At 36.8% G+C, this 13220-nt stretch overlaps 1 protein-coding gene across 5 annotated transcripts in view; it reads left to right on the top strand.

The window, feature by feature from the left end:
- Nucleotides 1–13220, top strand: part of C5 (complement C5) — a 127316-nt gene that overhangs the window by 28337 nt on the left and 85759 nt on the right. For 4 of the 5 annotated variants that reach the window (XM_024252854.3, XM_054520564.2, XM_054520566.2 and 1 more), the window contains 4 exons: nucleotides 1458–1650; nucleotides 4702–4864; nucleotides 9827–9897; nucleotides 12843–12934. In XM_024252854.3, coding sequence (XP_024108622.3) covers nucleotides 1458–1650; nucleotides 4702–4864; nucleotides 9827–9897; nucleotides 12843–12934 — 519 coding nt within the window. The remainder of the gene's footprint in view (nucleotides 1–1457; nucleotides 1651–4701; nucleotides 4865–9826; nucleotides 9898–12842; nucleotides 12935–13220) is intronic. The other variant, XM_054520565.2, reaches the window with a different exon arrangement.

Genomic DNA, 13220 nt, shown 5'->3' with positions numbered 1-13220 from the left:
GCATGTGGGGAAGGGGAATTCAGATGATGGTTGGAAATCTGGAAATTCTTTCCTCTCTTTTGTAATTGGCCTATAAGTGGATCCAAATTAATTGTAAAGTAGGAGAACTGCCAGATGCTTTAAAGGATTTAATTGCTGATAAATTAATTCCATTGTTACTAAAAACTTCCTGCTTTTACCAGACTCTTAAAATGTCATAATGTTGGCAGAAGCCTGGAATAATTCTGCCAGATGGGGTGGGTGCTCTCCAAGCTTGTTGGGCCACTTGAATTAGTCGATCACTATGCCCTTTTGGGTTAAAACTCTTTTTTTCCTATGTAATAGCATATGTAGTTCTTACTATTCAAATTAGATACTTTTGTGATATATAGTTAGTAATCCAGTTTATATTTGCAAGTTTTTAAATACAATAATTTTTTTAAATCATGTATTTTAAAATTTGCATTTCAAAAACATGTATAGATTCACTTCCATTATTGTATAAATCACATGAAAAATAAAAATAAGAGAACAGTCTATGGTTGTGAATAACATACAAACTTGACCTCAACTGTAGACATAACAACTGAGAGAGAACTGATATAAAGTCCTCCCCCATTTACTTACAAACCATATAACCTTAGCCAAGTTAGCCTCTTACCACTTGCAAAATACGAATAATGATAGTACCAGCATCATTGGCTTATTGTAAAAATTAACAAGAGCTGTATGTAAAGTGCTGATACAGCCTCTGATATATGGCAAGTACTTAATTACCATTATTGTTGGAAGATGATGATTTGCTCTTAAAGAACCATCATCACTATTTCCATTTCCAAATGCACTTCCCAGCTCACTCATATTCTATCCTTTCCATTATCCATTTACTAGTATAACATAGTATTTCTAAGATCACTCCCTTTAATTTAGTGAGATTAATAAATCTTAACATATATTGAGTACTAAGAGTGCTAGACCTTTTCATATATATGTTCTTATTTAATCTTTACCAGAGCCTGGTAAAGAAGGTGATTATTTTCACAGTAAGTTATTTTAGCCTCAGAAAGACTTAGTGACTTTAACCACAGTCACTCAGCCAGCAGATGCCACAGCTGGAGTTCAATCACTGCTTTTTTCTTCACTGAGCAAAAAATATTGACCCCATTTACATGTTCTGGTCAACATGATTAAAAGTCTTCCTTGGCTGCAGTTGCTAAGAGAAAGTGCTGCTATCACCTTAACTTTCTAAATGTAAACTAAACCTCCAGCTTCATTTCTCAGGTCTTAATTCCAAACTACTTAGAAATTATGCTGAAGTTATGGTGGGTCACAAGTACATTTTGACTTACTAATATCATTTTTAAGTGAGGAAATATATGTATTTTAAATGGAATCTCTCAAGTGAGAGAAAAAAATCAAAAGTAAAAGAAAATATGTCATATAAAGACACTGAGCCTTATCTTTTCCTTTTTCAACAGATATGTCATTTCAGCACCAAAAATATTCCGTGTTGGAGCATCTGAAAATATTGTGATTCAAGTTTATGGATACACTGAAGCATTTGATGCAACAATCTCTATTAAAAGTTATCCTGATAAAAAATTTAGTTACTCCTCAGGCCATGTTCATTTATCCTCAGAGAATAAATTCCAGAACTCTGCAATCTTAACAGTATGTATTTATCCTTTATTTTCTTTATATATATATATACAGAATATTCTCAATAAAAATATGTACAAAGTTTGAATATTGATAACATATAGATTTAATCATTTACATCCACTGTGGGATTATTAGATGATGTCAGTCACTAATGATAATGTAAGTGAAAATTCTAACAGAAACAGAAAATTCTAAACAGAAGAGTTATGTCTACTTTTTGAGCAATGCATGTCAATTTTCACATTCTTATTGGAAAATAAAATTGTACTAATGTGAAAATATTTGGAGATAATTGAAAATACTTGTTGGCTGTGAAAATTACTATTAGAAAGAAATTGAGAAATATGAATATGATTTTATGTGTAGTACATTGCCCACAAAAATCCATGGATATTATTGAACATTCTATTGAACTCTAATATTGTACAATTATAGTTTCAAAAACTAAAAATTTGTGATTACTAAAGTGACTAGCTCTCATTGACAACCTGCAGTTAATAGAAAGAACAACCTTGATCAAATAACTTTCTCCTATTAAGATATTGTAGTATAGATTGCTTAGAGACATACTTGCAACTTATTTTTACTAAAAATTCTGATACTTAATAAAGAAAATCAAAGAATATCAGACGTAAAATGGGCTCTGCAGTTCATTTAGACCAGAGTTTCTCTAAAGTGAGTTCTTTATAAAGAAATTAAAAATGGAAATTTAATAAAGAGCTTAAAATTAGAATTATATTGATTTTGTAACATTTTGAATTTATTTTATAAATTTGTTTTGAGTTTTTAATTATACAAAAATCATAAGCATAAGATTATACCATTTTAAGTTTGTATATATTTAAGTATCTTTGTAACAAAAATTATTTTGATTATGTTATAAATAATAAAAAGCCAATGCTGAGGGTCCTCCATGACTTTTGTCCTTTAAAAGGGCTATGCATATTACTCAAGTTTAAGAAACACTAATCTAAAAAATTTCTAATCAAACATAGGAATTCTTTAATTAATGTTCTTAGCAGTAAATGCTCACATCTCTTAACAAATTCTTCCACTTATTAGGTGTGTTAACAATTAAAATTCATTTATTAAAAGTGTTACTTTTATGGCACATGCCTGTAGTCTCAGCTACTCGGGAGGCTAAGGCAGGAGAATCGCTTGAACCCAGAAGGTGGAGGTTGCAGTGAGCCAAGATCACACCACTGCACTCCAGCCTAAGCAACAGAGTGAGGCTCCATCTCAAAAAAAAAAAAGTGTTACTTTCAAAAGACACTCTTTTATCTGATACAATGTATTTGTGGCTCTTAGTTTTAAATTTAAATCTATCAGATTTAACTGAAATTAAAAATGCAGTATCTCAATTGCACTAGCAACATTTCAAGTGTTCAAATAGCCACAGGTAGCTAGTGGCTACCATAGTGAACAGCATAGATATAGAATATTTCTGTCATCACAAAAAGTTCTTTGAACAGTGCTGACCTATATGATTAACTGAAAAACTAGATTAAGGTGGGGGAATCATAGTCAGTACATATTTTAACCATTTAATTTTATCGTAGCAATATCATATATCTTTATTTGCCAATTGTTTAATGTTGTACCAAGGTCCTTTAAGTGTGGGTCTATGGATTTCAGTGTCAAATCTCATTTATTACGTGTTACAACTTTAATGGATCATCTTTGTTCTATATTTTCGTTGTTGTTGTTGTTGTTGTTTTTGTTGTTGTTGTTGAGACAGGGTGTCGCTCTGTCACACAGGCTGGAAGACAGTGGTGTAATCTCGGCTCACTGCAGCCTTCGCCTCCCAGGTTCAAGCAATTCTCCCACCTCAGCCTCTCAAGTAGCTGGGATTACAGGCGTGCGCCACCACACCTGGCTAATTTTTGCATTTTTAGTAGAGAAGGTGTTTCACCGTGTTGGCCAGGCTGGTCTCGAACTCCTGACCTCAGGTGATCCACCCGCCTCGGCCTCCCAAAGTGCTGGGATTACAGGCATAGGTCACTGTGCCCAGCCTGTTCTATAGTTTCTGTTTCTTAAAAGGGGAGACAGAACTTAAAGGCACTTACAAAGCAATCTGGGTGCAGAATATTTATAGATTTTTCTTGTTTTCCAAACTTTTACAATAATTTCGCATAGCTAATTCTACAGCAGTTGGTTTTTGTAATTAACTTTCATCCCATGTTTCCAAAGCCTAAATTTTCATAGATACACTTTTCTTTTTTATCACTTTTCATGTATTAAATTTACATATCATTGAATGTAAAGGGGATAATTACAAACATAAATTGGAAAATGAGCATCTCAACTCAGGGGAGCAGAAGTATGTGAGGTAATACTAAGGGTCCAGAGATGCTGGATACTAAGGGTCCAGAGATGCTGGACACATGGGCACGGTGACTGATGCCTGTAATCCCAGCACTTTGGGAAGCCGAGGCAGGTGGATCACTTGAGGCCAGGAGTTCAAGACCAGCCTGGCTAACATGGTGAAACCCGTCTCTATTAAAAATGCAAAAAAAAAAAAAAAAGTTAGCTGGGCATGGTGGCACACACCTGTAATCTCAGCTACTTGGGAGACTGAGGCAGGAGAATCACTTGAACCCGGGAGGCAGAGGTTGTCGTGAGCTGAGATGGTACCACTGCTTTCCAGCCTGGGCAACAGAGGAAGTAAGACTCGGTTTCAAAAAAAAAAAAGCTAAGGGTCCAGAGAATCAGTCAGGAGGTTTCACAAAGGGAATGGGGAGCATGGGGTAACCCAGCAAACTAATTGAGTGAAGGTTTCTTAAAGCTTTTATAGTAGTAGTTTCACTAAATGTATATAAAATTTAGGAAACATGGAACCAAAGAGACTTTCAATTGCTTAAACCTAAATTTTTATTATGTAATTAGACACTAAAGGGCTTCGGGCAAAATTTATTTACTCTTCTTGCTCCTGTATCACTTTTTAAATGTTTACATATACATACTCATTGTTCTAATGAGATTACAGTTGTATTTAGAAAGTTAATGTGTTTAATAACTTTAGAATTATTATACTTTTTCCATCAACAATTTATTTTCCAGATACAACCAAAACAATTGCCTGGAGGACAAAACCCAGTTTCTTATGTGTATTTGGAAGTTGTATCAAAGCATTTTTCAAAATCAAAAAAAATGCCAGTAACCTATGACAATGGATTTCTCTTCATTCATACAGACAAACCTGTTTATACTCCAGACCAGTCAGGTAGATTATAAGATATTTCTTTCTCTGGGGGGGGGATTTGACAGTATTGACACTAATTGTAGAGATTTTTAATACCTGAAATTGAGAGGAGATCGGTTTCTTTCTAATTTGCTCAAGAGACTCTCAATTCCCAAAGACATCTATACTTTCAAATATTTAATAGCATTTTAATTTTAAATTTATGGAGAAAGTGCTAAATAAATTACAAAACCAACAATTACATTACCTGCCCCATCATTTATTTCCAAGTAGAAAATGCTTCTTCAAAATTGTAAAATGTTATGTTAGATCTTATTTATTAAACAAATATAAGACTTAATTGCAAATATATATCATTTGGCAATGGGAAAATATAATTTATTATAGAACCATGTTCATTAAAAATTCCACTGGGTCTGGAGCTAATCCCCAAACTGGAAAAATAAATCTAACCCTAGGGGATGCGATATTTCAGCAGAGAATAAACTAGATCACAGGAATGTATGGATATTAATTTTCAAAGGGGATCTACCTAAGAAAGTTACTGTTAGAACATTGTTTAACATTCATGGTTCTTCTGTTAGAGGCAAAAGGGCAGAATAGCCAATCAAAATCATGTGAATAGGAATGACTGGACCTATTCCCAATGAACCAAAAGTAAAACACAGAAAAGTGTGAATGCTTCCCAATATATTCATGTGTTTGCAAAGCCTTCCATTCCCCCATTTCTCCCTCTCATCATCACTGACTTTTTAAAGTACATCAGAAATAGAATATTAGAAATGTATATGTGGGAAGGAGAGGCTATGGAATTTCATTAATGATATTCTTGGAGCAGGACAGAGAAAGGAAGTGGGGACCATCTGACTTTGTTGAAAAACTTTGTACACAGTAGATACTTGCTAAATGTTGGTTGATGTTGATGATGAGAATAGTGGGGTGGAACTGGACTGAACCATTACCATTTCAGCAGGAGCATTTGTTATGATCAGCTCAGAAAGGAAAAGCCTAAAGGGGGTGGAGATATTGCTATCTACTTGGCCAGAATAAAATCGCCAGAATAATAGCATCTTTTTTCTCCAAGAGACAACTTGGTATACAAGGAAATAGTCTCTGCCCACAAAGGTTGGGTCCTTTTACACATAATCATACCTAGAAACAAGCATATCATCTCTCTTGTCCTCCTCCTATATTGAAGGATTCTTTATTGCTTGGATCCTATTGACACGTCCCACAACTTAGGGTCATCAGTCTTTGTCCAGTAAGCAGTGTAATATCCAGAGGCTGGGACCTTCCTCAGTTATCAAGGCTTTCCTTAAGAATGGCTTCATGTCTCATGCCTGTAATCCCAGCACTTTGGGAGTCCGAGGTGGGTGGATCACAAGGTCAGGAGTTTAAGACCAGCCTGGCCAAGATGGTGAAACCCTGTCTCTACTAAAACTACAAAAATTAGCCAGGCGCTGTGGCAGGTGCCTGTAATCCCAGCTACTCTGGAGGCTGAGGCAGGAGAATTGCTTGAACCCAGGTGGCAGAGGTTGCAGTGAGCTGAGATCAAGCCACTGCACTCCAGCCTGGGCGAAAGAGTGAGACTTCATCTCAGAAAAAAAAAAAAAAAAAAAGGCTTTATGTATTATTTCTCTATCAGGACTTTACTGCAAGATGATGTAATATCTGGCCAGGCACAGTGGCTCATGCCTGTAATCCCAGTACTTTGGGAAGCCCAGGCAGGTGGATCACTTGAGGTCAGGAGTTTGAGACCAGCCTGACCAACATGGTGAAACCCTGTTTCCACTAAAAATACAAAAATTAGCTGGGTGTGGTGGTGCACGCCTGTAATTCCAGCTACTCGGGAGGCTGAGGCATGAGAATTGCTTGAACGTGGGAGGCAGAGGTTGCAGTGAGATCGCGCCACTGCACTCCAGCCTGGGCAACAGAGCAAGACTGTCCCCCAAAAAAAAAAAGAGAAAAAAAAAGAAGACGATGTAATATCCTCATCCATTCTAATCGTAGAGGAAAATGAGAGAAGTTTCCTATAAATATTGGCCCATTTCTGCGAGATAGTGAAGTAAATTGGTTAAAAGCAGACTCTGGAGTCAGATTGTCTGGGTTCAAGTCACAGCTGGAGCTGCTGTGAGCTGTATGACCCTGTGTGAATCACTCAGACTCTCAGACTCCCACTTTCCTCACTTGTCAAATAGAGATAATAATACAACTTACCTCATAGAGTTGTGAGAATTAACTGAATTCGTATGTGTAAAGCACTTAAGATAGAGCCAAGCACACAGTAAGCACTAGGAAAGTGTTTTCCATTATTATCTGTGGAATAGCACAAAGCCATATTTACAGAAAAGAAAAAGAATTACTTAAAAGTATTTTTTAATCGTCTTGTTATTTATAGCTATAATGTCCCGATCAACACATTTAATCTGAAGATTCTTGAGGGATTTTTACTGTAAGCATCTTTAGGATAAAGGCTTAAATTTTCAAGGCTTTACTGGATAAATGACTTTAGAATATTGCCCAAAATCCTTCAATTTCATAAAGCCTGTGTCCTGACTTCTTCCCCAGCTTCATCACCTACTACGGCCCCACCCTCTATACACACAAGCCAAACTGACCTCCTTTCAGATGCTTTCTCACACTGTTTCCCCATCCATATTAAGGCCTGTGTAACATACCGTTGCCTCTGCATGGTACATTCTTGCCCCTTCTTTGCCTTGTTACCTCCTACTTCACCCTCATGTGTCATCACAGACCCTTCTAAAGGCAGCTTTCCCTGATTTCCCTGACCTCTTCAAATCTCCCTCTTCTACATGTTCATAAGGCCAGGCAAGTATCCTTTGTGGCACTTCACATCCTAGAATTTTACATATAATTGTGTTTGCCTCTTTCCTCCACTCCATTAAAAGATGTCCATGTCTGATTTGTTTCACTACTGTATCTCAGTACCTAGCATAACGACTGGCACATTAGAAGGCATTCAAAGCTGGGCGCAGTGGCTTACGCCTGTAATCCCAGCACTTTGGGAGGCCGAGGCAGGCGGATCACAAGGTCAGGAGATCGAGACCATCCTGGCTCACACGGTGAAACCCCATCTCTACTAAAAATACAAAAAATTAGCCGGGTGTGGTGGTGGGTGCCTGTAGTCCCAGCTACTCGGGAGGCTGAGGCAGGAGAATGGCGTGAACCCAGGAGGTGGAGTTTGCAGTGAGCCGAGATTGCACCACTGCACTCCAGCCTGGCATTCAAACTTTTTTTAAATTAATAAACCACATCTTTTATTTTTATTTTTATTTATTTAGTCAGTGTCTCGCTCTGTCACCCAGGCTGGAGGGCAGTGGTGCAATCTTGTCTCATTGCACTCTCCGCCTCCCAGGTTCAAGTGATTCTCCAGCCTCAGCATCCCAAGTAAGTGGGATTCAGGTGCGTGCCACCACGCCTGGCTAATTTTGTATATTTAGTAGAGATGGGATTTCACCATGTTGGCCAGGCTGGGCTTGAACTCTTGGCCTCAAGTGATCCACTCACCTCAGCCTCCCAAAGTGCTGGGATTCCAGGCGTGAGCCACTGCACCCGGCCAATAAGCCACATCTTTTATACAAAAAATTGTATAGATCTTGCCTCCAATGTACCATCGCTGTGAAGACAAGATTAATTTTCTAACCTAAACACAAACTGGGTTAAAAACTGGCCAAATAATAGTAACAGAAATAATAATAAAATAAACATTTATTGATTACTTAGTATGTGTCAGGCTATGCAAAAGCATTGCATTATTTAATTCTCACAAGGACACCATGAGCACACACTAGTATTCCTGTTTTACAAGTGAGTTAACTAAGGTTTAGAGGGATTAAGTATCCTGCTCAGGGTCATACTAGAAAGTGGCAGAGGCAGGAGTGAAACCAAAGTGTTTAATTCCAGGGCCTGTGCTCTTAACTTTTGTGACTTTCTGACTTGGGCAGCTTCCCAGTGATACTCAGGCCTAGACTGGGTGTGTCCAAAAAGCAGGAGATAGGATTTGTGGTGGGAGACAGGTGTGAGGGGAAGGAGACAGCAGAGAGGTGGGGCATTTACTGAGCACATTGTTTTTATCTTGTGAACTTAGTAAAACCAGTGTTAATGTGGCTTCTTATGTAGAGCTTTGCATAATACTGATCTTTTAAAAGATACTAGGTTTATGGTGCCAGTTCTATTTTATTTTGTGGGTAAAGTTTTGGCCATGAAATGATTTGAGCACCAGCAACACCCTAGAGAAATTAAGTATGTCATTGGAAGAAATTAGATCACTGTGTCTCAAACAGCTGTGAGTTAAAAGCGAAACAGATGCTTTTGTTTAAAAAGTAGGGATCTATTAACTGACAGAAAGAAATGGAAGAGAACTAACAGTTATTGAGCCCCTGCCGTTGCTCTTTTAACAATGAGAGAACAAGTGTAGGATCTGGCTCAATAAATAGAACAAAACCGTACAATCCAAAGCTGCCTTTTGCAATAAGAGCTAATTTGGAGCCTTGTTGGTTTTCATAAGTGGAAGAGTGTATGTCTGAATCAAGCTCCCAATTTTCCATTAAGATCTTCAACTCTGAGACAATATATTATGCTCCTCTATAACCATATGGTGACGTCACTATTTTGCTACTATGAAATTCTTAATAAATAATGGCCTAATTACAGATGTAATTAATTTCATATTGTGGATGTGTTCTCAAAACATTGTAGGTAAATGTATTTTAAGAAAGTGAACTGTACTTTAAATCCACTAAGATAAATAGTTCTTTAAAGGAATCCCTGAGGATTCTCTTAAATAAGAGAATCTTTAGTAATGTATATGTCTGCAAACTAATTTTTCTTTTTTTCAAATATGGACTTTTGTGTATTGAGTTTTTTAAAGTAAGATTCATCTCTTTTAAGGATGGTTGTTTTAAAAAATCAAAATATCTTCGTTTTTAGCAGAGTTTTTGATGATATCAATTATTCTTACAGTAAAAGTTAGAGTTTATTCGTTGAATGATGACTTGAAGCCAGCCAAAAGAGAAACTGTCTTAACTTTCATAGTAAGTATTTTATTTATTTAAATAATACTTTAATTCATTTTTTCAGGACAAGAATCTCATTTCATAACCCTGTCCTCACACTACACTAAATCATTCAATATTCCATAAATGGTTATTGAACATCTGCAGTAAGTATAGAATCATAGATCTATACCTCTGTAATACACATATGTGAAAGGCTCATACAAATTAAATTTCAACAACTTGAAGGATTTTGAGCTAAACCATTTAAGTACAATCTTGCTGATTTATTTTTTAAAGAACACCCACTGGCCGGGTGTGGTGGCTCACACCTGTAATCCCAGCACTTTGGGAGGCCGAGGTGGGTGGATCACGAGGTTAGGAGATCGAGACTAACCTGGCCAACATAGTGAAACCTCGTCTCTACTAAAATACAAAAAATTAGCTGGGTGTGGTGGCGGGCGCCTGTAGTCCCAGCTGAGGTGAGGGAATTGCTTGAACCCGGAAGGCAGAGCTTGCAGTGAGCCGAGATTGTGCCACTGCACTCCAGCCTGGTGACAGTGCGAGACTCCATCTCAAAAAAAAAAATCTAAAAAAAAAAAAAAGCAAAAAACCACCCACCAATCACTAAGAATTGACTGAATACACATTTAACTATAAGATATACATAATGGATATATCTATTATGTATTTATTACGTGCAAAAGAACTATATTTAATGGTACTTACTCTTAAGGGACTTAGAGTTTAATAACTATTATACTAACACAAAAAATCTTGCTAAATCATGAGTTAAAGATTGGCAGTAATTCACCATTCATCAGATATGACATATGTAACAGACACCGTACATTGAACTCCCACGATCTCATCTAATTTGTGTCACATACCTCAAACACTTTTGTGAGGAAATAAAATAATACAACTAGTTATAACTGCTCAGTTATTAACAGTAGGTATACTACTAATGGTCCTTCAATATAGGCTGCAGCACTTTTTCTGCTACTCAAAAAAAAAAACAAAAAATAAATATAAAAACTTATCAGAATGCAGGTGCAAAAGAGTAGACACCACAGAACAAAACCATACTAAAATATAAACCAAATAAATTATACAGTAGGACAAATACCATGAGCTCAGAGGGAAGACCAATGAGAGGTGAGAGTGGGGGTGATACACATGCTTCTCTGGAATGGATTAGATAAAGGGAACCCTGAGTTGGGTGTTAATGAAAGGAATTGACATAAATTATTTAAAAATAGTGAAGACCATCCATGTAAGAAGCAGTGTGAGTTAAGCTATGGGGGCAAGAATAAATAAAAAAAAATGAAGCTAGTAAATAAACTGATTGGCTGATAGAATGTCTGAAAGAGAACTAAGGAGAGCAATGTCGGTTCAAATGCCCTTTTTCTATCGGGAATGATAGGGGTGTGGACGTATGCTCTTTATCCAACGTCTTCATGGTTGAACTTAAGTGATGCAGAATCATGGCATAACCTGCAAAAAAATAAATGTCAGTCATCCCTTGTAAGAGCTGCCCCAGGAAGAAAAGATTGAGGAAGCTGATCCCAGAGCCTTAAGGAGTTAATATAGAGGAAGTATCCTCAAAATAGTACCTGAGAAAGATGATCTTAGAAGAATTGTGCACAATGGATAGTGCGATGAAGTAGAGCCATAAAAATATTCAGCTACAAGTATAATTCTTGTTCAAAATAGGCTTCTATAAGTTTTACAATTAATTAAGAAATAAAACCTCTAAAATCCAACTATGCATTTCAGTCATGGTAAATGGTGCTGCTGAGATTTTTTGCTTTGGGTTTTTTGTTTGTTTGTTTATTTTTGACAGGGTCTTGCTCTGTCAACGAGGCTGGAGTGCAGTGGTGTGATCATAGCTCACTGTAGCCTCAAACTCCTGGGCTCAAGCCATCCTCCCACCTCAGCTTCCTGAGTAGCTAGGACTACAGGCACCCATCACCACACCCTGCTAACTCTTTAAACATTTTTTTGTAGGCTGGTCACAGTGACTCATGCCTGTAATCTCAGCACTTTGGGAGGCTAAAATGGGACGATTGCTTGAGCTCAGGAGATCGAGACCAGCCTGGGCAACACAGAGACCTCATCTCTACTAAAAATTTAAAAAAAAAAAATAGCTGGGCATGGTAGCGTGTCCCTGTGGTCCTGGCTACTTGGGAGGCTGAAGTGGGAGGATTGCTTGAGCCTGTGAGTTTGAAGCTGCAGTGAGCTATGATCACACCACTGCACTCCAGCCTGGATCACAGAGCAAGATACCTGTCTCAAAAAAGTTTTTTGTACAGATAGGAGCCTCACTTATGTTGCCTGCTATGTTTATGTGTTGAGTTAAGGCTGAATTGGACCCCCATGTGTAGTCCAAAGAAAGTCAAAACCTCATTTCAATTATTTGCTAACCCAAACACAAAATTAAGTTTATGGGGAAGCTTTACGAGAACTATCAAGTTTGTTTAACCATTTGAGAATTTTACCAAGCTGAAAAATGCCCATACTATACATTTATAAAACATCTGGCTAAAAAGTATTGTTTATAGAATATTTGCTTTTGAAAGCTTTAAATGAACATATATAAAAATTAGATTCTGGTATTTATAAAGCCAGCCAAATTCACATTTAGTTTATCAAAACATCATTGTTTGTTTGTTCATTTGTTTGTTGTTGTTTTTACGTGTGGTTACACTTCATCTTTTAGATGTACAACAGAGAGTTGAGTCTCTTCAAGATAATGAGGAGAGATGGGGAAGATTGGAAAAAGAAGAAGGGAAGTGGCTGAAATGAACCATATTTCTCTTCTATAACATTTAATCTTCATCATTCATATTTAATTTGAAGACATGGGTATTTGTCTTCAAATATTTGATCTACAAATATTTTGTACATCAAAGATCGTATAATCAGTTAAATTTTTTAAAAGGTAGTTTCTGGCCTTTGAGGGTGTTTGTTTTTATTCACAGGATCCTGAAGGATCAGAAGTTGATATGGTAGAAGAAATTGATCATATTGGAATTATCTCTTTTCCTGACTTCAAGATTCCATCTAATCCTAGGTATGTTAAAATAATTGTTAATAAACTTTTCTCTAAAACCACGTATGGAACTTTTGGTGAAGAAGCAGATAACCAGTTAAAGGGGGCCACCTACTGTTAACAAAGGGTGTCACATAGGTGGATACGCAAAATCTTTTGAAGTCTAGTGAGAACTTAAGCTCTGTTCTTGGCAAAAAAAATTCCAATACTTCTCACCCATTCTTTTTACATATAGAAATAAAAATTGGGAAGAGAAAAAAATAGTACCCAGGTTTTTTTGGTCATAAAAACCATCAACTCCTGCCCC

This window comes from Pongo abelii, chromosome 13 (assembly GCF_028885655.2).
Source record: "Pongo abelii isolate AG06213 chromosome 13, NHGRI_mPonAbe1-v2.0_pri, whole genome shotgun sequence".
Classification (NCBI taxonomy): Eukaryota; Metazoa; Chordata; class Mammalia; order Primates; family Hominidae; genus Pongo; species Pongo abelii.
Note: the sequence above shows the minus strand (reverse complement) of the source record. Positions and strands in the feature narration are given on the sequence as shown.